The following is a 24,945-nucleotide window of genomic DNA, read 5'->3' as shown; positions in this document are numbered from 1 at the left end:
CCTTCTCAGAACCCTCTGGTTTGTTGCATTTGCTATGTAACAATCTTTCTTTTCTCTTCCTGTTGATCAGATTCCATATTTAAAACAGATGAGCATTTGTAGTTTTAACAGCTGAACTGTTATACCTTGGCCATCTCATACTTGGACCACATCACAAACGAGCAGGTCCGCAAGACCATCCAGCACCACATTGGCCCCCATGAAGACCTCTCACAACGGTGAAGAAAAGAAAGCTGAGATGGTACGGCCACGTAACAAGATCCAGTGGCCTTGCAAAGACCATTCTACAAGGAACTGTGGAGGGGAAAAGGAGAAGTAGATAGAGGAAAAGATGGACAGACAACATTAAAGAATGGACAGGGAAAACATTTACGGTGACCCAGGCTCTGGCACATGACCGCGACAGATGGAACAGACTGGTGCAAAGCTTGTCATGACAGTGCCCCGTCAACTCCACCAGGAGTTAAGGGCGCGAGGAAGGAAGGAAGGAACAGCTGAACTGATAAATGCAATTTTGACATGGCACAAAGATATCCGTAAGGTTTTTAAAGAGGAAGCCTTCTTTTCGCTAAGGCTGTGATTGACCCTATCCTCATATTTACTCACTCAACCTGCTACTTTGGTAGATTTCAGGACTCTAGAAAAGTCATTGCCTTGAATACACTGTGAATGGGGCGGCATGGTAACATAGTGGTTAGCACAACACTTTATAATGCCAGCATTCCAGGTTCAATTCCCACTCCTACCTGTAAGGAATTTTTCCTCTGGGTGCTCCGGTTTCCGCCCACAGTCCGAAGACCTACCAGTTGTTAAGTTAATTGTCCCGTGGTTAGACTAAGATTAAATTGGGATTGCTAAACAGCATGGCTGGGAAGGCCTATTCCAAAATGTATGTTAATTAATAAAATATTTATGAGTCCCGAAGAAGGGTGTCTGCCTGAAACATCGACCATTTTTTTTCTTTTCCATAGATGCTGACTAGCCTGCTGAGTTCCTCAGGCATTTTATGTGTGTGTTGCTTTGGATTTCCAGCATCTGCAGATTTTCCTGTGTTTGAAATAAACAATAAATGAATAAAATGTCCACTGCCTTTATAGAGCTGGGAATTCAAGAGATTTATAACATCCTGATTTCAGCAGTCAGTGGCTTACTCCTTATTCTAAGACCATCTCCCCAAGTTCACGAACCCAACCTTAAGGGAATGCTCTCTCAACATCTACCCCGTCAGTCATCTTCTGAATTCCATGATTGAGGATGAAAGTTGTTTCCTCCACCTCTCCATATAGAGCACGAACTTAATCATACATTATTTATTTTCTGTAATACTTCAGTTCTTTGCACAAAGAAAAACTTCCAAGAAATTTTGCAGTGTACTGTTTACTAAACCAAAGCAGCACATTAAAGATTTGTGCCCAAAATTAATTTTGGATTATTGGTTATTGTTGAAACTGAAATGATTGTGATACCATCCAAAATTCTGAGCTAGATTCCCACAAGCCATTTTTAATGGCAGGAGCATCATTTGCATATTTAAGTAGTATGTAAACTTCCATACTTGCCCCATTAGATCTCATTTTAATTAGGTATTTGCTACATTTGAATTTCTTCATAATTTTGTAAAGGTCTTTTTCAGTATCATGACGGTGTGCACCGAAGTTGATAGCTTTGTACATTCATTTCTGTTTATGAAAGCAGTGATGTGCATAGATGAGAAACAAAATGGATGTGATAGTGGAGACGTGCATGGAGCTGGAGGTACTTAATGAATACTTCAGAATTCACAGTGAACTGAAACGTTTCAGTATATAGACATTAAGAAAGAGGATGTGCTGGAGCTTTTGAAAAGCATTAAGTTAGGTAAGTTGCCAGGACTGGATGAGATTACCCCAGGCTGCTGAGGGAAGTAAGAGGAGGTTGCTGAGCCTCTGGCGATGATCTTTGCATCATCGATAGGGACAGGAGAAGTACCGGAAGATTGGAGAGTTGTACATGTTGTTCCCTTGTTCAAGAGAGGAAGTAGAGAGAACCCAGGAAATTATAGACCAGTGAGTCTTACTTCAGTGGTGGACTAGTTGTTAAAGATCCTAAGAGGCAGGGTTTATGATCATTTGGAGAGACCTAATCTGATTAGGGATAGTCAGTGTGTCTTTGTCAAGGGCAAGTTATGCTTTATGAGCCTGATTGAATTCTTTGAGGATGTAACAAAACACATTAATGAAGGTAGAGCAGTGGATGTAATGTGTATGGATTTCAGTAAGGCACTTGGTAAGATTCTCCATGCAAGGCTTGTTCAGAAAGTAAGGAAGCATGGGATCCAAGGAGACCTTGCTATGTGGATCCTGAATTGACTTGCCCACAAAAGGCACAGGGTGGTTGTAGATGGTTCGTATTCTGCATTGAGGTTGGTAGCCAGTGATGTTCTGCAGGGATCTGTTCTGGGACCCCTCCTATTTGTGATTTTTTTTCATACCCTGGATGAAATAGGTGGGTGGGTTAGTAAGTTTGCTTATGACACAAAGGTTGGGGGTGTTGTGGATAGTTTGGAGGGTTTTCAGAGGTTACAGTGGGACATCGATGGATGCAGAACTGGGCTGAGAAGTGGCAGATGGAGTTCAACCCGGATAAGTGTGAAATAGTTCATTTTGGTAGGTCAGATTTGAAGACAGAATGTAGAGTTAATGGTAAGACTCCTGGCAATGTGGAGGATCAGAGAGATCTTGAAGGTCAGCGCCCATGGAACATTAAAAGCTGTTGTGCAGGTTGACAGTGTTGTTAAGAACACTGATGTGTTGGCATTCATCAACTGTGGGATTTAGTTCAAGAGCTGTGAGGTAATGTTACAGTTATATAAGACCTTAGTCAGACCCCACGCAGTACTGTCCTTGGTTCTGGTCACTCCCTAAAGGAAGGATGTGGATACTATAGAGTGAGTGCAGAGGAGATTTACAAGGAGGTTGCCTGGATTGGAAGGCGTACTTTATGAGAATAGGTTGAGTGAACTTGGCCTTTTCTTCTAGGAGCAATGGCGGATGAGAGGTGACCTGATAGAGGTGTATAAGATGATGAGAAGCATCAGTCGTGTAGAGAGCCAGAGGCTTTTTCCCAGGGCTGAAACTGTTTAGATTATGGGGACACTCAGTCCTCGTTTATTGTTCTTTAGAAATGCATGCATTAAAAAATGATACAATGTTCCTCCAGTATGATATCACAGAAACACCAAGACTAAAACTGACAAAAACTGCATAATTATAACAGTTACAACAGTGCAAAGCAATACCGTAATTTGATAAGAGCAGACCATGGGCATGGTTTAAAAAAAAAGTCTCAAAGTCCCGATAGCCCCAACATCTCACGCAGACAGTAGAAAGGAGAAACTGTCCCTGCCATCAGCTTCCAGCGCCACAAACTTGCCGGTGCAGCATCCTGGAAGCACCCAACCTCAGTCCAACTCTGAGTCAGTCTGAAAACTTCGAGCCTCCGACACCAAGCACTGAGCACCATCTCTGCTGAGCGCTTCGACCCCGCCATTGCCGCTGAGCAGCAAGCAAAGTTGAGGATTCGGGGCCTTCCCCTCCAGAGATTTCGGATCACACAGTAGCAGCGGCAGTGAAACAGGCATTTCAGAAGTCTCACCAGATGTTCCTACGTGTTCTCATGTCTGCCTCCATCAAATCAGAATTGTGCACGGCATCCTACTTGACAGGTAACAGATATTCATCACCGGAGAGGCCGCATGCCTCCTTTACACAAGGAGACATAGTTTTAAGGTGCTTGGAAGTAGGTATAGCGGGGATGTCAGGCATAAGTTTTTTGCACAGAGAGTGGTGGGTGTGTGGAATGCACAGCTGGTGACGGTAGTGGATACAATAGGGTCTTTTAAGAGACTCTTGGGTACATAGAGCTATGCAGTAGGGTAATTCTGGGTAGTTTGTAAAGTAGGTTACACTGAATGATAATCTTTCATGAGGATCCACTTTGAAATCTTTTCTAGCTTGTTATCCCCACGTGCATCCCAACCCACTCAATTTTTTTACATTTTAAATGTAAGTTACAGCCATTACACTCAGCGGCCTCTTTATAACTCCTATACCTAGAAGTGGCTACTGAGTGTATGTTCCTAGTCTCATGATCTGTACCCATCCACTTCAAGGTTCAATGTGTTTTGCATTCAGGGATGCTCTTCTGCACACCACTGTTGTAATGTGTGGTTATTTGAATTACTGACACCTTCCTGTCAGTTTGAACCAGTTTGACTGTTCTCCTCTGAACTCTTATTAACAAAGGTATTTCACCCACTGAACCGCCACTCACTGGATGTTTTTTGTATTTCGCCCTATTCTCTGTAAACTCAAGACTGTGTGAAAACCCTAGGAGTTTCTGAGATACCTAAGCCACACTATCTGGCACCAACAATCATTCCACGGTCACATTTCTTCCCCATTCTGATGTTTAGTCTGAACAGCAACTGAACCCCTTGGCCATGTCTGATTATATGTTTGCATTAATGAGCAGATGTAGATAATTAAGTACCCACTGTATATAACATGGAGGCAGGCAGACCCTTTGGCCCAACTCACCCATGCCAACCAAGGTGCCTTCCTGTGCTAGTCCTATTTGCGAATCAGAATCGGGTTCAATATCACTGGATATGTCATGAAATTTGTTGTTTTGTGACATCAGTACATTACAATATAGTAATAAAAACTATAAATTACAATAAGTATATATAAAATTAAATAGTGCAAAAAGAAAGAGGAAATAATACTGAGGATGTTTTTATGGGTTCACTGTTCGTTCAGAAATCTGATGGCGGAGAGGAGGAAGCTGTTCTTGAAATGTCTTTGGGCTCCTGTGCCACCACGATGGTAGGAATTAGAAGAGGGCATGGCCTGGGTAATGGGGTCCTAAATGACGGGTGCCACTTTTCTTTTTTGAGGCTGAGGAGGCTAGTGCCCATGATGTAGCAGGCTGAGTTTACAATATTTTGGATCTTTTTCCGATCCTGTGCAGTGGCCTCTCCATACAGGAGAGTGATTCAGCCAGTTAGAATGCTCTCCACAGTACATCTGTAGAAGTTTGGGAGTTTCTTTAGTTACACCAATTCTCCTCAGTCACCTCAGGAAATATAGATGTTGCTTTACCTTCTTTGTAATGGCCCAGGATAGATATTCAGAGATGTTGGCACCAAGAACTTGAAACTGCTGATCCCTCGATGAGGACATGTATGTGTTTGTTCCCTTGGCTTCTCCTTCCTGAAGTCCACAATCAATTCCTTGGTTTAACTGACTTCTGAGTGCAATTTCGTTGCTGTGACACCACTGAACCAACTGATCTATCTCACTCCTGTATGACTTCTCATCATCATCTGAAATTCTGCCAACTATATTTTGTTTATTATTTATTGAGATACAGGCCCTTCCAGCCCTTAAAGTCCCTCTGCCCAGCAACCCCCAATTTAACCTTGGCCTAACCACAGGACAATTTAAAAAGACCAATTAGCCTACCATCTGGTATGCTTTAGACTGTGGGAGGAAACCCACATGGTCACGGGGTGAATGTACAAACTCCTTACAGATGGCAGTGGGAATTGAGCCTGGGTTGCTGGTATGGTAAAGCTTTGTGCTGACCTCTGCGCTATCGTGCCACCTATAGTCATGCTGTTTGAGCTATCTAGCCACAGTCTCGTGCGGGTAGAGAGAGTAGAACAGTGGGTTAAGCACACATTCTTGAGGTGTACCAGTGATTATTATTAGCGAGGTGGAGATGTTATGTCCAAACTGCACTGACTGGTCTCCCAATGAGGAAATCAAGGATCCCGTTGCAAAGAGAGGTACAGAGGCCCAGGTTTTGGAGCTTTTTGATTAGTACTGAGGGTATGATTGTGTTGAATGCTGAGCTGTAATCAATAAACACCAGCCTGACGTAAGTTTTGCTGTTGTCCAGGTTATCCAAGGCCAAGTGGAGAGCCAGTGAGATTGCATCTGCTGTAGACTTATTGTGGCAATAGGCAAATTGCAGTGGGTCCACGTCCTTGCTTAGGTAGGAGCTGATTCTAGCCATGAACAATTTCTCAAAGCATGTCATCACAGTAGATGTGACTCCCACTGGCCAATAGTCATTTGAGCTAGCTCATCCTGCTCTTGGGCATCATATGATGGTCACTCTTTCGAAGCAGGTGGGATCCTTCGACTGTAACAGTGAGAGGTTGATGTCCTTGAACACTCCCACCAGATGGCTGACACAGGTTTTCAGAGTCCTACCTGTATACCCTCGGGGTCTGATGCCTTGGGAAATGTTCACCCTCTTGAAAGATGTTCTAATGTCTGTCTGTGAGACGGATCACAGCATCATTGGATGCTGCAGGATTAGCATAGATATTGTTTTATTCTCCCTTTTGAAACATACATAAAAGGCATTGAGCTCATCTGGAAGTGAAGCATCACTGCTACTTGTGATGTTAGGTTTCACTTAGGAAGTAATGGCCTGCAAACCCTGACAGTTGACGTGCATCAGATTCCATCTCTAATCTCAATCGGAATTGTTTTTCTTTCACTCTTAAGATAGCCTTCTGTAGGTCGTATTGGGACTAGTATTGTTCTAGATCACTTGTCTTGAAGTCCACAGAATCTCCTTGTTCATCCACGGCTTTTGATTTGTGTATGCCCAGTATGTTCTCGAAAGCACGCAATCATCTGTACAGGTTTTGATGAAGTCGGTGACAACTATGGCATATTCATTTGGACTCGAGGATGAATTCCTGAATATTGTCCAGTTCACCCACTCAAAGTAGTCCTGTAAGCACTTCTCTGCCTCCCTTGACCATACCTTGGTCCTCGCCACTGGCGCTGCGGTTTTTAGTTTCTGCCTATACTCTGGGAGTACAGCCAGGTGTGGGGTGGCACAGTAAGATTTCTGATGGTGGTATAACTGTAGTCATATCTGTAGCTCCCCTGGTTCCACAGGTGATATGTTGCTGGCTATTCGGAGATGACTTTAAGCTGGTCTGGTTGAAATTTTCCTTAATGATGGGGAAGGCATCAGGTGTGCTATTGATTATAGAGCCTAGCTCCTTCAATGCTTGGCCGAGGTGGAATATACTCTGCTACTAGCATGATAGTAGAAAACTCCCTTGGCAGATAAATAGAAAGACATTTGACTGCTAGGTGTTCCAGGTCGGGTGAGCAGGACTGAGACAGAACTGCCATGTCTGCACACCATGATGAGCAAATTATAAAATGTACACTACCTCCTTTACTTTTGAAAGACTGAGCTGTCCTGTCTTTATGGTTAATAGTGAAGCCATTGAGCTGTAGTGCTGCTTCCAAAATGGTGGACAATAGCCATGTTTCCTTGAAGCAAAGTCACATCAGTCACTGATATTCATCTGGTACAGCAATCTTGCTCTGAGGTCTTCAAATTTATTTTCCAGAAACTACATTCACCAGCCAGGATAATCGGGAGTGGGAGTGAGGGGTCTGCGTTTCATTCTTACTTTCAGCCCAGCACTCTTTCATGCTTCCATTTTCTTAAAGGGAAACTGCACTCACAACCTAAGTTTGCAGTATGGGATCGATTGATTTTTGGGTATCGATCAAAAGTCTTAAAATAATGCTTACTGAAGTACCCACAGCTATGACTGGGTTTCAGCTGCAGTAGACCTGAACAAGAATAATTGATTCCCACTAGAGTTGCTTGCAGTGGGCACCATCTTTCCAGATCTTTGTTTGGCCCATATCCCTCGACTGATTCAGAATTTTTGGTTTTTGAGTCATTGTCTCATAATTTGTTATCTTGCGTAGTGTTCTTACAAAATGTAGGTTTGTTAATGAGGAAATGGCAGCCTACTTGTCTGAATGCTTTACTGTAGAAGTGGATTCTTTAGTTTTACCCTTATGCCAAGAATTGATGGATACATTCTGATAAAGAGATGATTGAGAAACCTATTTCTTATCTGCTGTTCAATCCATACACTACTTTTTTTCCCTTTGGTGTGTGTAAATAACCTTTTCTAGTGCAGCTCAGACTTTTGCTTTAAATTTGAACATGCTGAGTAGAATATTTTCTCGTAAAGTCATGTGAGATGAATGGTGGTGGCTATAATGAAAGTTGCAATGAGGAAATGACTTTAACAGGGTAACTTTTTAAAATGTTTAAAATATTCTTTTTGGTGCTTAAATCTTTCATCAGTTCTAACAGCTTGCTGTAGTTGTCCTAGAAAATAATTAAATGGATATTGCAACTCTATATATCTAATTGATCATGCCTTGTGAATCATATCAGATAGGCTATTTGTGTATATTTGTAATCATTCTGGAATGGACAGAAATTCTTTTGAGGTTCAGTATAAATCTTGAAATTATTTCACAAGCAGGAAGTACGCAGAGCAATGCTCAAAGTTACCATTGCATTATTTAATTCTGTTCTGTTTCATCAAACTATGTGCAAAAGTAGAATTGTCTGAGTAATCACCTTGCCCAATTGACTTTTAGATTAATTGCAATAATGATTCTTGCATTGTAGGTACCACCTTCAGGCCTCAAGCAACATGATCTCTTGTTTAAGAATGGGCTGTACCCATGTCTTTTGTCCACTTTGTTTCCAGCTTTTAGGAGGGTGATAAATCTGGCTTCCCTCCTAAATGGACATTTGTCAATAGTACAGATTTTTGATACTTCAGTAGATAACAAAAGAGACTTCTTTTCCCAAACTGAACTTGGTATGTCTCTAGTTTGAAACAGACAACATGCCCCTGTGTTCGTTCTGTTTTGCCTCGTATATGCCTTCAGCTTTAAATTTGCTTAAATTGAAAGCATGCTTAGGCACCGTTGAATTACACGATAATTTTCGCAGGAAAGAAAATTCCAGAAATCATGCTGAAATGTTTACATATGATTAAACTTTTCTTCTTTTAAATTGGTAACTATCAGGTTAATGATGAAGGAAATCTCCAACTGAGATTTTGGAGCTGGGAACTGATTTTTTGTTATATACTGGTTGCTAAATCCTGTATCTACAAGAAAGTTTGGTTTTTTCATTACAGAAATGGAAGACACGGCATATGATGAGTTGGTTGTTGATGGTATTGCGATTATCATGTGTTTGAGAGAGCAAGTGTGACTTTCAAAGGACAGGTATAGAGAAGGTAGAAAGGTTATGAAGTTGGATCAGCAGAGAAAATTGTGTTAAAGGTTGAAATAATCAGAACTGCTAAGTCGAAGGAAAGCAAGACAAATTGTAGAGTGTGGCAGTGAAAGAGGCTTTAAAGCACAGCTGAAAGGGACTGGGTGTGATTAAATAATGAAAAAGATTACACAGGTTGAAAGTCTGGTCTGGCACCCAATCTCAGAAATTATCCCTGGTTGTCATCTTCTGAGCAGAACTTTTAAAGTATAAACACTCAGGTCGTGTAATAGTTCTGGGAACTGTAATGCAAAGTTTCTGTAAGTTGGGAAGCTGTGGGCTGAGTTTGCAAAAGTTATGCTAGCACTTTAAATTATTACAGAACTTAGAATTAGTGATTTAGTATAGATCTGTTCTACAGATTCAAAACATGCCCAACTATGGGAGCTACTGAACCACAGGGATTTGAGGTTAAATGAAGGAAATAAGGTTGTTCGCTGTTATTAAATACAGATCTTTTTTAAAAAAAAACGGTTAAGTACGATTGTGTTCAAAGGATATTGGTGCATGTAGAAAGAGGAAATGTTATGTTAGCTGTTATTGCAAGGGGATTTACCTATAAAAGACTGAGCAAGTCATTCTGAATTTATCTTTTGGTGAGACTTCAGCTAGACTAGCACCTGCAGAGAAACTGGAAATGCTGGAATTTCTCGGATTAGGGTACATTTATGACAAAAGACAGTTAACGTTTAAAGTCTAAGAGCATTTAATTAAAGGTTTTGATACGCAGAACCACAGATGGACAATGTTTATGATAGGATGCTAGGCTTTGGTGATCAATTGACAAAAGACGTGATAGAGCAAGGTAAAAGCATGTGATGCAAGTACAGAATAGTGTGAAATTAAGGAATGGAATACAGGTTGCGTACCCCTTATCTGAAATCCAAATTTTTATTTTTGAACACTAAAGTGACGTCACAAATAGAAAATTCCACAAGGCACTGGGAAGATTCCCAGGTGATGTGCCAATCTGTGCATCAGACATTTCTGAGAAGTGACCCCACATATGTGATGAACAGAAGTTGATGAAAAATAGAAAAACACTGCGTAAAGCAAAAATTGAAGATCTCAATTGTGTGTTGAACAAATGAACTTGTCAGCGTCAGAGTGAACATGTGCCATTAAGCTATATGCTGATTCATGAAACAAGCAAAGATCCATCACGATGAGCTGAAAATTGAAGGTAATTGTGAGTATTCAGCAGGTTGGTTACAGAAATTTAAGGAAAGGTACAGCATTCAATTTTTAAGGATTTAAAAATTTTAAAGATAGTGTCTACTGATCATGAAGCAGTAAAGAAGTTAATTGGTAAGTTTGCATAGATCATCACTGATGAAAGTCTTTACACCAGAACAAGCCTACAATGTTAATTGTTTTTATACCTTACATAAAACCTAAAAAAAGTGAAATATAAGTAGTATACTTTAACCTTTTACTCAAAACACAGCATCGAGGGTGGAGACTGAAATCCTGCCGTTGTTTGTTGTTCAATAGCTGATTCAGGTATTCTCCGGACGCTGCTGTGCTGTTTTTGTTACTCTGCGTGCATTATATTTTCATTATATTAATGATGTAGAATAATTTTCACTGTTAAGTATGTATGTGTGATGAACAAATGTAAAGCAAAGACTGCTTACTGGTAGCACATAAATTCAGAGTCCGAAATGCTGGCGATCTCAAGCTATATTATTATATGTTCCAAAATATTTCAGCCCCCAAGCATTTCATGTCAGAGGTACTCTGTACTAGAAGTTGAGCAAGATTCCTATACTAGGAATTAAAGTAAGAGGTCAACCATTTTGGAGTGAAATGAGTTTTCTTTCACAGAACAATAATAGCAGGTAATGCAGTGAGTTTGCTCTGTTATCTTTACATTCATTGTACTTTTCTCTCTATTTCAAGCCTTTTATGCTTCATCTGCTGGTAATAAAATTAATCATTTATTTTCATTATTTCAGAATCAGGTTTATTTTCACGTCGTGAAATGTTTTGTGGCAATGGTACAGTGCAAGACATAAAAATTGCTAATTTCAAGTTCAAAGTAAATTTATTATCAAAGTACACACATCACCATGTACAATCCTGTGACTCATTTTCTTCGATCATATTCAATAAATCCAAGGACCATAATTAAATGAGTGAAAGGCCGCACCCAACCCCGGGGGGGGGGGGGGAACAACAACTGATGTGCAAAAAAACTATGCAAATGAAAAGAGAAATAAATAAGCAATAAATATCAAGAACATGAGATGAAAAGTCCTTGAAAGTGAATCCATAGGTTGTGGGAATAGTTCAGTGATAGGGAAAGTGAAGTTAATCCCTTTGGTTCAAGAGCCTGATGGTTGAGGGGTAACATCTGTTCCAGAACCTATAGCATCTGATGGCAGCAGCAAGAAGAGGGCATGACCTGGGTGGTGGGGATCCCTGATGATAAATGGTGCTTTCTTGTGACCACACTCCGTGTATATGCACTCAATGGTGGGGAGGGCTTTATGCGAGATGGACTGAGCCATATCCACTACTTTTTGTAGGATTTTCCATACAAGGGCATTGGTGTTTCCATACCAGGCCATGATGCAACCAGTCAATATATTTTCCACCACACATCTATAGAAGTTTGTCAAAGTATTAAACATCATGCCGAATCTTTACAAACTTATAACAAAGTTGTTTCAAAAATGTAGTGCAAAAGATGAATAACTCATTAAATGCCAAATCCTTATTTCATCCATCACTCTGATCTCCATAAAGTAATATTCTGGAGTTTCAGTCCGTCAAACAGATTTTCCTTGTGGCACAGCACAATGGCTCGCCAGCCTGAAAATGGGCTATTTATCCTGCTTACTGTTATTAGACTATCCTCTATCGTCATGTATTTGACCCAGTGCCTTGAATTCCTACCTTGTGCAAATACCTCTTACCTATTATGTGCCTCCTTTTACAATGCCTTTTGGTATAACTAGTGGTTCCCCTTTATTCATTTTGCTCAGTACATCCTTAAGGAACACTGATAAATTTGGCAGTGTTTCATAAAAATCTTATTTCATTGTACATATTGATTCGAAGTCATTGCACTGAGAGGATTTTTTTGGCTAAAATAAGGGCTAAGCATTCAGGCTAAATGGACTTGACTGTAGCATCAGCTAGGATGTTAATGATTGAAAGCTTGAGAGGGCTTCTGGTCCACTTTAATCTTATTCTTAGGAGGACTGTTTTTAAGTTACTGATTTCAAATGCCTTTAGTTAGTCATTTAGATTTGGGCCAGATCCTGGAAGATATACCACCCATATTCAGGCCACAGTTACCAGTCCATACTTTCAAAGTTACTTTGTCACCTGGAACCATAATGGTTTACTGAGATCAGCCTCACCAGTATAAAGCAACTTTGGTTGCTCTTTTGTTCTTGAAAGTACTGTTAGAATAACCTGGCACAGTGAGGATAATTTCAAGGAAAAGTGGTCACCATCTTGTATAATGGTTTTCCTGAGGCCTTGGGCCTTACTGTAATGTGTAACAGTTCTTCTGAGTATCCCTTACGACATGCAGATGTTTGTGTCAAAGTGGTTGAATTAACCTATAATTTGAATGAATAACAGTAGACACCAGGAAATCTGCAGATGCTGGAAATTCAAGCAACACACACAAAATGCTGGTGGAACGCAGCAGGCCAGACGGCATCCATAGGAAGAAGCACAGTCGACATTTCAGGCCGAGACCCTTCGTCAGGACTAACTGAAAGAAGAGATAATTTGAGAGGGGGAGGGGGAGATCTGAAATGATAGGAGGAGACAGGAGGGGGAGGGATGGAGCTAAGAGCTGGAAAGTTGATTGGCAAAAGGAAGAGGATCATGGGACGGGAGGCCTAGGGAGAAAGAAAGGGGGAGGGAAGCACCAGAGGAAGATGGAGAGAAGGCAAGGAGTAATTGTGAGAGGGACAGAGAGAAAAAAGAGAGAGGGAAAAATAAGGGATGGGGTAAGAACGGGAGGAGGGGCATTAACGGAAGTTAGAGAAATCAATGTTCATGCCATCAGGTTGGAGGCTACCCAGACGGAATATAAGGTGTTGTTCCTCCAACCTAAGTTTGGTTTCATCTTGACAGTAGAGGAGGCCATGGATAGACATATCAGAATGGGAGTGGGATGTGGAACTTTCAATTCTTACTATCTCTCCTTTCAGTTAGTCCTGACGAAGGGTCTCAGCCTGAAACGTTGACTGTGCTTCTTCCTATGGATGCTGTCTGGCCTACTGTGTTCCACCAGCATTTTGTGTGTGTTGCTTGGATAACAGTAGAATAGGTTTTCCAAAGCAGTTACAAGCAAAATGAGTGAAAACCTGGTAAAACAAAGATGCTGCTTGGTTTGACAGTGCACGCTGATAGCTCGGAGGGACAGAATGAATTCTTTCTTGAGGGAGGGGGAACCGTACTGGAAATAAAATGCAAAATGGCCATTTCCCACCCCACCCCCCAAACCGTAACTGAAATGAGTTGTGATGTTATATACCATTCTGCTGCCTCAATTTCTGAACATAAAATAATTACACCATTTCTGTTCTGAAAAGCTATTCCTAGCAAGGAGCTGTTGCAAGTGCTTTGAATGATTATGTAGCATCTGGTTTGAGTAATTGCTATTTTTAAAAATGTTGTAATGCGCTTGGTATCTTAAATGAATGAGAATAGTTTGCCTGTTAAGATACAGGTCTGAGCTGTTTTCCAGAAGATCTTGTTAGCTTTTTTAAAAAAAAAAATCAATGTAGTTCTTTCTGTCTTCACATTCAAGGAATTGTTTTGAACAATTTGTTTTGCAAATCTTCTCTGTGATACAACATTTTTGTGAAATTCTCCATTGAAAATTGAGGTGGTAAGTAATTTTCATTGAAGGGACAACATTGGAAGCTGTTTTTCCTCTAGCTTTAAGCATACACAGCTATGCTAATGTTTCTCATGAACAACAGATGCTTTCCAGCTTATGAATGCCTGGCTTGTCCTGTAGATACAAACAACGTGTGAGAGTTGAGCAAGTTGAATCTGCTGTCAGCTGCAAGGTATCTTCTGCCACGCGGGGTCTCAGTTCATGGCTGCATTTCTGACTTTTGAACTGTTTGGGCTATGGACAATTCACAAGAATACTGTTCTGCAGGGGTTGGTGTTGGGACCACTTCTTTTCATGTTATATGTCAATTGTTTGGATGTCAGAATTCACAAATGTGAGAAAATCTGCAGATGCTGGAAATCCAAAGCAACACACACAAAATGCTGAAGGAACTCAGCAGGCCAGGCAGCATCTATGGAAAGGAGTAAACAGTTGATGTTTCGGGCTGAGACCCTTCATCGGGACAGAATTGATGGCTTTGTGGATGATATGAAGATAGATGGAGAGCGAGTAGTGAGTCCCTTCTCTAAGAAAAGATATGCTAGCATTAGAGAGATCCAGAGGAGGATCAGGTGAATGATTTTGGTAATGAATGGATTAATGTGCAAGTGTTTGATGACCCTGGGCCTGTACTCCTTGTTTAGAAGAAGTGGGTGGACATCTCATTGAAACCTATTGAATATTTAAAGACCTAGATAATATATGTGGAGTGCTTGTTTCCTATAGCGGGGGAATCTAGGACCAGAGGTGATTGCCGCAGAATAGAGTGATGTCCATTTAGAACAGAGATGAAGAGGAATTTCTTTAGCCAGAGGTTGGTGAATCTGGAATTCATTACCACAGACAGCTGTGGAGGCCAGGTTATGAGTATACTTAAAAGGGAGGTTGATAGATTCTTGATTAATGAGGGTGTCAAAGGTTGCGGGAAAAGAATAGAGTTGAGAGGGATAATAAATCAGCCATGATGGAATGGTGGAGCAGACTTCATGGGCTGAAAGCCCTAAGTCTGCTCCTATGGTCTGAGGTCTAAGAACAGTGCCCTACTGTAGCCTGGGGAAGGACGGGTACTCAAGTTCATTTTGTTACAATTATACGCAAAGTAAGGACTACCAGTTTTTTAAGACAATATTTGATTGTGTTTACGGGATACTGAAATTGTTCCGTAGAACAATCTAATAATTGCTTTTCCTCTTTAAAATTAGAGCTTGAATTGAGCCGTTGTCTTAAGAGAGATCTCAGGATAATATCTAAGCATGGAGATCTATTTTGATCATGTGAACATTATTTTGATTTGAATTTTTTGAAAAACATTTAAGACTTTGAAAAATAGACAGCATGCATCAGAAGCAGTTAGGTAACAATGGTTACAAGGCGATTATTAAAACATAGAACAGTACAGCACAGGAACTGGCCCTTCAGCCACAATGTTGTGTTGAACTAACTAAATCTAATGACCAAGTAAACTAATCTTTTCTGCCTGCACAATGTCCATATACCACCAATTCCCTCACATTCGTGTGCCTGTCTAAATGTTGCTTAGAAGTCTCCATTGTATCTGCCTCTACCACTACCCCAGTCAGTGCATTCCAGACACCCACCTGAAGTCCTGATGAAGGGTCTCGGCCTGAACCGTGGGCTGTTTATTAATTTCCATCGATGCTGCCTGATTTGCTGAGTTCCTCGAGCATTTTGTGTTTTACCACCGCTCTCTTGCAGCTTTCCTTTATATATACTCAGCTACTCGTCTTGCATCAGTATCGTTCATGGATATCATTTCAATTAGTTTTAATCTGTTTTTTGCTACATTGAAATAATACTTTAAGTGTGAGGGTAGGACATAGCATAATCTAAGTATAACATGCTCTGCATTGATCGTAGACTGACTTGATAAGGTACTGTGCAATTGTCTTAGGCGCATATATAGCTAGCCAGGCTGCCTAAGGCTTTTGCACAGTACTGTATTTGTCAACATGGAGTGAAGAGAGAGTTTGTAAATCTGGTGGGAGCAAAGGATGTTGGAAATAGCGAGGATGGAGTGCTGTGGAATGGGTGTGGGACAGGTGGCAGAGGACTAAGGCAGGAGGTAGTGCACTTGCAGACACACCCAGCCCTGAAACACCAGCCAAGGTCACTTGATTCCAAACAATTAGTTTATTGACTATTACCCAATGACTCTCTGGTGTTTCCTGCTCCCTCCCCTCTCCCTTCTCCCTTCCCCTTTTCCCAACTATGATTCCCCTCTCCCTGCCTCCCTTCCCACGCTCAATCCGCAATAGAGACCTATATAGGAATCACATTTATCATTACTCACGTATGTCTTTGATTTTTTTTCGACAGCAGAACAGTTCAATACATAAATTTATTACTGTGCAAGAGTCCTAGGCACCCTGACTATCTATATGTGCCTAAGGATTTGACGTAATATTGTACATCTATCTTTTTAAATTGTGGCCTAGAATCATTGGTTAATAATATATCAATCTGGGAGAGATGCCAGTTATTGGATTGTCATTTGCCTTTCTGGAAAAAATTCAAAGCAAAACTTGTATGTTACATTCTATTATGGAAATCATTGGTATGGGCTGAGTGGGAATGATTGCTTCTGTGGATACTCTGCTTCTACACATTTAGGAGGTTAGGTTGTGGATGACAAGGAATTCTAACTATTTACAAAAAAAAACAAGAATTGCTACCTTGTCACATAGAGCTCAATATGATGCCAACAACAGCTTCCCATTTTCAAACATCAACCGGCACACTTCTCTGTATCTTGCGACCATTTCCTTCCTGGTGGCCGAGCTTTTGCCGTGGTTATCTGCCAAGCTCTACAGAACTGTTAAGCTCCTTGTTAACTGCAATGTTGGGTTCCCAGTTGAAGTGCTGTAATTTTATAAATTCTAATTCTTTTTTAAATCATATCATAGAAATATTTAGTTAAGTATTTTTTCGTATAGCTATAGCAGATACATTCAGTGGTCACTTTATTGGGTGTCTCTTGCACCACTGAGTGCATGTTCATAGGCTTTTGTAGATGATCCACTTGAAAATTCAACGTGTTATGCATTGAGAGGCTGTTCCACACACCACTGTTGTAATGTGTAGTTATTTGAGTACTTTCACCTTCCTGTCAGCTTGAACCAGCCTTGCTATTCTTCTCTGACCTCTCTCATTAACAAGGTTTTTTCGCCCATAGAACTACCCCTCAACTGGATATTTTTTTTTTGTTTTTCACACCATTTTCTGTAAACTCTAGAGACTGTTGTGCGTGAAAATCCCAGGAGATCAGCAGTTTCTGAGATACTCAAACCAGCCTGTCTGGCAGCGATCATCATTCCGTGGTCAAAGTCACTTGGATTACATTTCTTCCCCCATTCTGATGTTTGGTCTGAACAACATCTGAACCTCTTGACCATGTCTGCATGCTTTTCTACAGTGAGTTGCTGATTAGATATTTGCATTAAGGAGCAGGTGTATGTCATAAAGTGGCCACTGATTGTTTGACTGTAGGCCTTGTTGAAGTTGCTTTAACGCTGATGTTTAACATAATTCTGATCATTGGTTATGTGAATAATAAACCTTCACAAGTTTACTCTTGTGCTAGTTCATCCATGTTTGCTTCTGATCTTGGGGTGGAGACCTGAAATTTAGAAAACTAGTGATGCATTTGATTTTTAAGCACCATTTTGCTTGTATGGGGGGGGGGTGATATGGCGAAGGCATGTCAGGATAACTTCTGTTATTCTAAAATATGACACTGATTCATGCTACCAAACAACTCCACATTGAGCTTGGCGCCAATATTTGCTGAAAGATTGCTCCTTTTATTCCCTAAGGAAGATGGAATTCTCAATGAAGTTTGACCATTTGAATTGACAAATGTAGACGGCTGAAATACTTTGTATGACTAAACTAAATGAACATCTGAGTGAAAATATGAATTTAGAATTTAATGACCAATTTCTTCTCTGTGAACACCTTAACTAACATTCCCTTGCCCTCAAGCAGGTTGTTCTGTTTCTGGTGACACTTTCTATTCCAACAAATATGCTGTTCAGTTTAATTCTGGATAAGATATATCTGATCTATTTTCTGCTTATTCTAATGTTTATTTACTACTCTTTTGTCTCCATCTTTGATTGTTGAAACATAGGAATCCATCTGCTGCTTTCTACCGAGCTTTTCCTGTAAACAAGTCTCGGGATGCAAAGACCCTCTACGATAGGTATGACTGTACATGGAAATGCATACAAGCAGTAGTATGCATGTATTTGCTTCGCACTGTTCTGGTTTCTCGTCAACCATTTAGAAAGAATAAGTGCAATTTATGCCACACATGGAGTCATTTCAATTATCTTGGGTGTATTGGTATATACCCTCAAGAACCCTCAAAATACCAGTAGAAGTTCCACACAACCTTGAGTAATCATTTCAGGTAAGGTAATTTCACACTGGGGTGCAATGCTCAAGAAAAAAGAGTTTATATAGAGCATTACAATGTGTTTGGATGGGAGGAGAGGAAAAACTTTGTTTCAGCCCTCTTTAGTACCATACCCTTTAACAGATACAATGCCATCGTAAGGCTGCATATGAAACGACCATTTAAGCAATAATGAAAGGCAGGATTACTGGAAGGTCAGGAAGCACAGCTTGCAATTTAAAGACCTGCTAGGATGATTTTATTTGTGGAAGAAAAATGAGCAGAGATCAGACCGTTTTATGGTTACTGCATTAATAAACTGGCAGCCTGTTAAAGTAGCCAAGTGCTATAAGCAGAAACCTGATGCTGTTAGGAAAATATACACCTCAGACAGCAGACACCAACTCCCCAAGCTAGAGAGACACATCTGCTCATTAGATACGATACTGAATATTCTTGCTCAAAACCTACATGTCAGAATGCCTGGAATTATCTTCTGGTGTGGCTGTTGATCTGTCAGGTAACTTCTGTGAGGGCTAGCTTCTACTCTGTTAGGAAAGCCAGCATTTGGCCTTTTTAAAACAAAAACTGTCTCCAACCTCAATTATAATTGTCTTCTACGTTATTTTAAAAGTTTGGCGAGAAACATTCTTAATGAGTGTTACTTTCACATGAGCTAATCTGATGTTTGAGTTACCCGTTGAAAAGCTGCACTGCTAATTCTTACATCTGAGCTTCTCTCTCTTGCCATCATCATTACAGCTTCTAAGGTGCACTGTGATAAATAACTTTATGTTTATGTGGATGTTGCTTTTCCTTGCTGCCTGGTAATGCTTGTCTAAGGCACAGAGCGCACAACTTGAAATGCCACTAAAAATCTGTTGCAACACTGCAGTGTTATCTGTTACTTTTTAAAGTTATCACCATCTTTTTTTTTCCCCCCCACAATATCATTTTCTGGAAAATGTTAAAGCTATAATATTTCATTCCACTTGTTTGTATTTGCTGTTGGTTTTTGAGTATAACTAAATGACTAGATCCATTTTATTTTAGGTCTTCACCTTGCAGTTAGAATGAATGAAACTGCATTGATTTAGTATTTTTCAAGATCTATTCTAAGAGTGTGGAATTCAACGTTTGCCTCTTTCTGTAGACGTCAACAGAAATGAACATGCCAGAAGAGGTTACTACAGTTAAAATATTGTGAATATTCACATTCTAGAATAAAAGAAAATGTTGGGAAATACCAGGGCAAGCAGATTCATGGATCATGAATGTTAGCTGCTCCCTGCATAGATGCTGCCTCTCAAGAAGGCGAGTAATTACCACTTAAGGCAAGCAAAAGTATATTAGATACCCAGCTCCGAGCCTGGTATCCTCAGTAATGCAACATTTTCTCTTGTGGTTTTGCTGCTGTTGTCTAGGATCAAGGAAGAAGATAAATAGAAGCAATTTGATCCCTGGTGCCTGTTCTACCATTTAGTGCCTGAGCACCACCTTACTCTATGAACCCATGAGCTTTGGTTCTATTTAATGCAAATCTATTAGTATATACTTGGGATAGAGAAATCAAAGGATTTGCTGCCTCTTAATGTGGATTTAATTCTGTCCTGAGTGTCTGACCTCTTGGACAGTCTAGAACCTGGTTCCCCAGCAAGAGAAACCATCCGGCCTTATCAGCCATCTCAAAAGTATTGTTAAGCCAATTAATGCTATTCTGAAATTGCTGGCCATGTCTGAGTTTTACAAATGTTATCACAAGCATCACGTGCTGTAAGGTGAAGACAATTTTGATGGAGAGTTATACAGTCCTTCTGCAAAAGATTGATTTTCATTTATTTTGAGGCAAAGTAACAGTTTATATCAGCACCATCAATAATGGAGGGAAAATGTTTACATTGCTGAAGTATGATATTTATTATATTTTTTTAAAGACCCAATTAATTTCAGTGAAATATTTGATCTTGGGTAGGAGGCAGTAAAAAAAATTAAACGGATGTATATTTAATGTGTGTATATTTATATCTGATGGCAGAGGGGAAGCTGTTGCTAAAACTTTTGAGTTTGTGTCTGTACCACCACCTTGATGGTATCAATGAGAAGATCTCCATGTGATGTTTGCTAATGAAGTGCTTTCAAGTGTGAGCATGGTTTTAATGGAGGAAACACTGCAACCAATTTGAATATTGCAAGCTACCACAAATATCAATCTGTTAATGACAGATGACTTGTTTTGAGTAATTAATACTAGATTAAACAGCAAGTTAATTCTCCCCACCTTTGGAATATTACTGTATGATCTTGCCTGCCCCTCTGATAGACAAGACGTGGCCTTGGTAATGGCTCAAAGGGAAGATAGCATTTCTGACAGTGCTCTCTTGCCGCCACACTGGAATATTAGCCTAGATTATTTCTCCATGTATCTGGAGTGAAACTAGAACCAATCACAAATTGTACCAAGTCAAAATGCAATAGGATATATAGGATATTGTGCTTGGGGGAACGGTAGTGTAGTGGTTAGCATAAGACTATTGCAGTGCCAGTGACCTGGGTTCATTTCCTGCACTTGTCTGTAAGGAGTTTATACATTCTCTCCTTTACTGCGTGTATTTCCTCCAAGTGCTCTGGTTTCCTCCCCCATTCCAATGACATACAGGTTAATAGGTTAATTGTTCATATGGATGCAATTGGTTGATGGGGGCTCATTGGGCCAGAAGGGCCTGTTACTGAACTGTATCTCTAAATTAAGTTAAATAGTTGGTCAATGTTAGAATGCCTTTTTCCATGCTTTTAATTTTGCAAATTGTTCAAATTGAACCATGTACGGATATTAGGCAATTCCCAAACATTTGATCAACCTGTTATATTGATTAAGAAATTGGGATGTGTAGGGGAGCTTTGAGCTTGATATCATTACAGCTGAGGCAATAGGCACCAGCAATGGAGGGATAAAATATTATGGTCAAGATGCTGTAGCTAGAGGAGATCAGCAATTGGGAGGGGTGAGGTTGTGAAGTAGTTTAAGATTTACAAGTTTATACTTCTGTGATGGTTTTCATAATTATTTATACTGGGGGGCATGCATTTGGAAGTTGACCTTTCTGGTTCATTAAATATTTTGTTTATCAATTGATAACTATACGAATTGAGTTGTAACATCGATGTTACTACATAATATTGTCAATGGTTACCCTAACTTTACATAATAGGACATGAAATTAACAGTGGAATAAATGTAATTCTTTGAACTGCATTTTGGAAAGCTTAAAGGGACAAATTTTGCATTGTGGTTCAATCACTAAACCTGAATTCTAAGTACATTTAGACCATAAGACAAGAGCAGAACTGGGTGATTCGGCCCATCGAGGCTGTTCCTCCATTCCTTGGCTGATTTATTATCCCCCTCAAACCAATTTCCCTGCCTCCTCCCTGTAACCTTTGACACCCTACTAATCAAGAACCTATCAACATCTGCTTTAAATATACCCAATGACTGGCCCCCACAGCCATCTGTAGAGCAATGAATTCCACAGGTTCAGCACCTTCTGGCTAAAGAAATTATCCCTGATTTCTGTTCTAAAGCTGTAGTGTACAGTCTAGACTTCCTCACTATGGGAAACATCTTCACCACGTCCAGTCTATCTAGGCCTTTCAATATTCAATGAGAATTATTTTACTTTATCCCGTTTTATTCCCTGGCAAGAGGAGAAAGGGTCTTTGCCTGAAACATCAACTGTTTATTCATTTCTACAGATGCTTTCTGACCCGAGTTCCTTCACCATTTTGTGTGTATTGCTTGCGATTTTCAGTATCTGCAGAATCTCTTGTGTTTATAAAATGCAAATTGTTGGTACCTGGTTCCCAGGTAACTGGTTTTGAATAAAAGATTTATATATCTAAGGATTTAAATAGATTGTAACTTGAATATTTCCTTTGTGTGCCTTGAGTTATGTGGGAATCAGTGTCAGCTTTATTATCCTTGATGTGTGAAATTTGTTGTTTTGCAGCAGCAGTTTAGTACGATACATAAAAGAAACTATAAGTTACGAGAAGAAAATCAGTGGATTCCACTTAATTGGTACACAGCTGGGCCAGTATGCTTCAGCCCAATTAAGTGGCTGCCCCAATTAGGCAATGTTTCAGGGAAATAATTAAAGTATTAAAAAGACAAACTACCATTTAACTGAGTAACAAATTATGTATTTAAATGAAATACAGAACAAATTAGAACACTACAAATAATACTGCGGTACTATAAAACTGTATTAGTTCATAAGTTACTGATGGAGGAATTCATCCAGTGTATGCAGCCACATACTTTTGATGACTGTAAATGAACAAAATCAGCATGGACACCTAGTGCAGATAATGAACTCTCTTCCTACAGTGTTTTTGATTCTGCCCTCCAAATCTTCACTTTCATTGTAACATGTAAGATGATTGTCGATAACTTCTAGTTCTTCGTAGTTCCTAATTTGTTGAAGTAGTGAAATTGTTCCATTTTACTCCTGGATGTTTCTGGCATCTCCAAGCCTGAATGCTTGAAATTGCAGTGAGCAAAATAGTTCTGAATTGACTTGCTGCTTATTTCTCACCAACTATCAATGGCAAAAATCACTGGGTTTTGAACACAAACTCATGCAACAGACGCCATTTTGAGATTTTTTTCGCTCGAAGCATGTTGTAATGTCTAATGGCCACATTAGTACACTAGTTAGAAACTGTTCGGCGACAGTCTGCTATGCTATTTAAGCAGCACAGTGCCCCAAATAAAGGAAGGGAATCTCAGCTATTTTCTTGATCAGAGATTTTGTTCTTTGAGTTGTCTCAAATATGAGGCTCCCCTGAATTAACTGGAATCCGCTGTATACAAGTATTAACTAGTGCAAAAAGAGAGCAAAATAATGCGATGGTGTTCATAGATTCATGGATCATTCAGAAATCTGATAGCAAAGGGGGAAGAAACTGTTCCTACAATGTGCGTGTCCTCAGGTTCCTGCACCTCCTCTCTGGTAGTAATCAAAAAACGTCATGTCCTGGGTGGTGGGGTCCTTAACGATGGAGGCTGCCCTTTTGAGGTATTGTCTTTTGAAGATGTCCTCAATAGTTAGAAGGTTGGTGCTTATGATGGAACTAGCAGAGTTTACAACCCTCTGCAGACTTTTCCAATCATTTGCATTGGCACCTCCATACAATAGTGATACAATCAGAATGCTCTGACAGACCAAATCTCAAACTCTTAATGAAATATATAGCCATTGGTGTGCCATCTTCATAATTGTGTCATAAAGTTCTGCCCAGGATAGATACTCAGAGATGTTGACACCCATGAACTTGCAGCTGTTCACCCTTTCCACTACTGATCCCTCTATGAGGACTGGGGTATGTTACCTCAACTTCCTCTTCCTGAAGTCCACAATCAGTTTCTTGGTTTTGCTGGCATTGTGCATGAAGTTATTGTTGTGACACCTTCAACCAGCTGATCTGTCTCACTCCTGTACAATTTCTCATCTCTATCTGAAATTCTGCTCACAGCAGTTGTGTTATCAGCAATTTATAGATGGCATTTGTGTTTGCCTAGTCACTTAATCATGGTGTAGGGAGTTGAGCCGTGGGCTACACACACTTCTTTGAGGTGCACTGGTGTTGATGGTCAGCGAGGAGATGTTATTTCTGATACACACTGACTGTGGTCTCCTGATGAGAAAGTCATGGATCCAGTTGGAAAGGGAGGAATTGAGGTCCAGGTCTTGAAGCTTGTTGATTAGTACTGAGAGGGTAATGGTGTTAAATGCTCGGTTCTAATCAATAAACAGTTTGATGTAGGTATTGCTGTTGTCAGGTGGTCCATGACCAAGTTGAGAGCCAGTGAGATTGCATCTGTGGTAGATCAGATTGTGGCAGTAGGCAAATTTATTACAACTCTTACTGTTACTTCACCTAAGTAATTTGTTTCTTTAGTCACAATAGTTTCTTACTGCCTTTGTTGGTGCTCTTTCAAGTCTGCTTTTAAATTGGTAATTATAAGCTTTTAGGAATTATCATTGCTTGTATTGCATTTCAGAATACTGCTTTATATTTCATCAGGATGTAGTCATTTGGGAGAATCTCCTTTTCAGGTGGAGGTGTAGTTTGCAGGGTGGGTGGGTAAATGCACTGAAACAGACAATGGTGATTAATTGTACAGTAGAGCATTTTTACTTTTTGAATACCCTTAAATTTGCAGTTTAAAATGACAATGTATGAATAATACTGTAGGTGTGCACATTTGCAAACCTCTAAATATAAATATAATGTTTTGTAGTTTGGGTTTTGCCAACTGTTCCTCGTGGAACTGTGGCACTTAACTTTTCAAATATCATTAAACATATAAATTTAAATGAGCTTTGTAACAGCAGTGGGGGAAAAGGTAACTTTTATTTTGTTTTTCTATTTATTGGCCTTTAAATCTTTATAGCAAGGGCATTTGGAAGCT

General features: G+C 40.0%; 1 protein-coding gene across 6 annotated transcripts in view; it reads left to right on the top strand.

The window, feature by feature from the left end:
* tsc22d2 (TSC22 domain family 2) overlaps positions 1–24,945 on the top strand; it is a 136,147-nt gene that overhangs the window by 27,669 nt on the left and 83,533 nt on the right. For 3 of the 6 annotated variants that reach the window (XR_011885647.1, XM_072254977.1, XM_072254974.1), the window contains exon 2: positions 18,204–18,275. The exons of the other annotated variants lie outside the window; for them this stretch is intronic. Coding sequence is in view for 2 of the 3 variants with exons in the window: in XM_072254977.1 (XP_072111078.1) it covers positions 18,204–18,275 (72 nt within the window). In the remaining variant the exon portion in view is untranslated. The remainder of the gene's footprint in view (positions 1–18,203; positions 18,276–24,945) is intronic. 6 annotated transcript variants of the gene reach the window in all.

The sequence above is a fragment of the Mobula birostris genome, chromosome 4, assembly GCF_030028105.1.
Source record: "Mobula birostris isolate sMobBir1 chromosome 4, sMobBir1.hap1, whole genome shotgun sequence".
NCBI lineage: Eukaryota > Metazoa > Chordata > Chondrichthyes > Myliobatiformes > Myliobatidae > Mobula > Mobula birostris.
The sequence above is the reverse complement of the archived record's forward strand: the minus strand, read 5'-3'. Positions and strand labels throughout refer to the sequence as shown.